Source organism: Teleopsis dalmanni, unplaced genomic scaffold, assembly GCF_002237135.1.
Source record: "Teleopsis dalmanni isolate 2A unplaced genomic scaffold, ASM223713v2 unscaffolded_contig_0557, whole genome shotgun sequence".
Taxonomy (NCBI): Eukaryota; Metazoa; Arthropoda; class Insecta; order Diptera; family Diopsidae; genus Teleopsis; species Teleopsis dalmanni.
The window spans coordinates 10,903-12,924 of NW_024031939.1; the positions used below are offsets into that span (position 1 = coordinate 10,903).

Below are 2,022 nucleotides of genomic sequence, written 5' to 3' on the forward strand. Positions count from 1 at the left end.
CAGTGCTTGTAAATAGTTGATTCCAACGTTGATCAGACATTTTGGTTTGATCGTACATTTTTTGGTGACCCCGTGAAACGGACAGCAGCACAGGATTGGTTCGACGCAGCAACAGTCAACAATCAACAGTTAGCGGTTAAGTTTCAGCATTCAGCATTCGAAGAACATTTTGAAGCACGTTTGGCAAAAACTTCAGAATAACGATGGCAACAATCAAAGCAACAGACAACTTTGGCGAAGCTGCTAGTAACCAAAAGGCATCACAGCCGCTACTAGTGGCTACGACAAATGGTTTGATAAGAAAAACATCTGCTCGAATGGCAGCTCTAAAAAGATTAGTAGAGAGCTTGTCAGAGAGCGAAGGCATACAGCTACTTCAATATTACGAAATTAAATCAAACACAATCATGCAACATTGGAACCAATTGGGATGTTTGCATGATGAACTCTGGGAAAACTTTGAAAATCCACTGATGTCAGGATTCAATCAAGATGAGTATTACCAAATTGAAGATTTGGTACAACAATGTTTGATAGAGTTGTCCATAAAATTAGATCAACTACGAAACAAATAAGCAACAGTAGCAGAACCAAACATGCGGTCCTCACTGCCATTGCCAAAGGTAACAATCCCAAATTTTAATGGGAATTACTTAAAATGGAGGCAATTTTTTGACTTGTTTACACAAATGGTAGACAATCAGCCACTACCAGGTGCTCAAAAAATGTGGTACTTGAAATCACATGTGACAGGTGAAGCTGAAAAATTGATAAGTCATTTCAGCATAACGGAGGACAATTATTCGGCAGCTTGGACATTACTGCAAGACCGTTATAATAATAAAAGGGTCTTGGCGTCCACGTTAATCGATGAACTTCTAAATCAGCCATCATTCACATCAACTGTGGCAGCAGTTAAAAATTTACATGACACAACGAAAGAGTGTCTATTAGCACTAAACCATCTTGGCGTTCAAACGACTTTTTGGGACCCAATTTTGTTACAAGTACTAATTAAAAAACTCGATCAGGCGATGCTCATTAGATATGAGCAATCTCTGGCAAAACCAAAAGAGATACAAAACATTCAGGAGTTTTTAGCCTTTTTAGAACTACAGTTCCAACTGATGGAAGTTGTAGAACAAAAAGATAAGGTGGCTATAAAAATTAAAGCAAATCGAAATAACTCAGTGTCATCGGCTGTAACAGTTTCTAAAGGAAACAACAATTGCAAACTGTGCAATGTAGACAGGCACCCACTGTATCATTGCCGTAAATTCTTGCAATTTTCACCATCTCAACGATTGGATTGGGTGAAAAATCAACAGCTCTGTTTTAACTGTTTCAGAAATGATTATGTGGTGAACAAATGTTCATCAAGAAGTTGTACCAAATGTAATAAAAAGCATAACACGTTGCTACATTTGGAAGTTAACAACGAAACAAAACAGAACATTCAACCTAGCTCAAGTGGGTACAACACCGCAGTTACCACAGCGACAGCGAACACATCCACAGGTCATCGTCTCTGAGCGTCTTGTCAAAAGGCTCAATATATCAAAAACAAAATCGTTATTGTGCATAGAAGGGATAGGAAAGGTGCAAAAAAATTCAACGCAGCGAGTTAACATCAAATTGCAATCACTTAACTCAAGGTTTACTACAGAAGTCGAAGCGTTTGTGCTTCCAAATATAGTTCCACCTCAACCAAGTTGCAGCTACGATATTTCCATTCAGCATTCAGTTAGCAGATCCAACATTTTTCCAACAAGAGAAAATTGATATTTTACTCGGTGCGGAGTTCTATTTCAGTCTGTTAAAAAGGGTAAAATCACGCTTGCTCCTGGGCTTCCAGTCTTGCAAAATTCTACACTTGGCTGGATTGTCAGTGGCAAGGTTGCATCAAATACAGACACATCAAACGTTTTATGTGCAGTTTTTGGCGGTGGGGCGGAGGTTGTTGATAATAATTCATCGTTAGAAGATGCAATTGAACGATTATGGCGAATGGATGAGGTGAAT

The 2,022-nt window shown here is 38.8% G+C and overlaps 1 protein-coding gene across 1 annotated transcript; it reads left to right on the forward strand.

Moving 5' to 3' along the window:
• The first annotated feature begins 689 nt into the window (after positions 1 to 689).
• LOC119663540 lies at positions 690 to 1,532 on the forward strand. Its single transcript, XM_038073150.1, has one exon. It carries the CDS (start codon positions 690 to 692, stop codon positions 1,530 to 1,532), a length of 843 nt encoding a protein of 280 aa, XP_037929078.1.
• Positions 1,533 to 2,022: the final 490 nt, after the last annotated feature.

Excerpts from the sequence above, each read along its gene's own strand:
- LOC119663540 (XM_038073150.1), top strand. The coding sequence starts at position 690 with ATGGTAGACAATCAGCCACTACCAGGTGCTCAAAAAATGTGGTACTTG.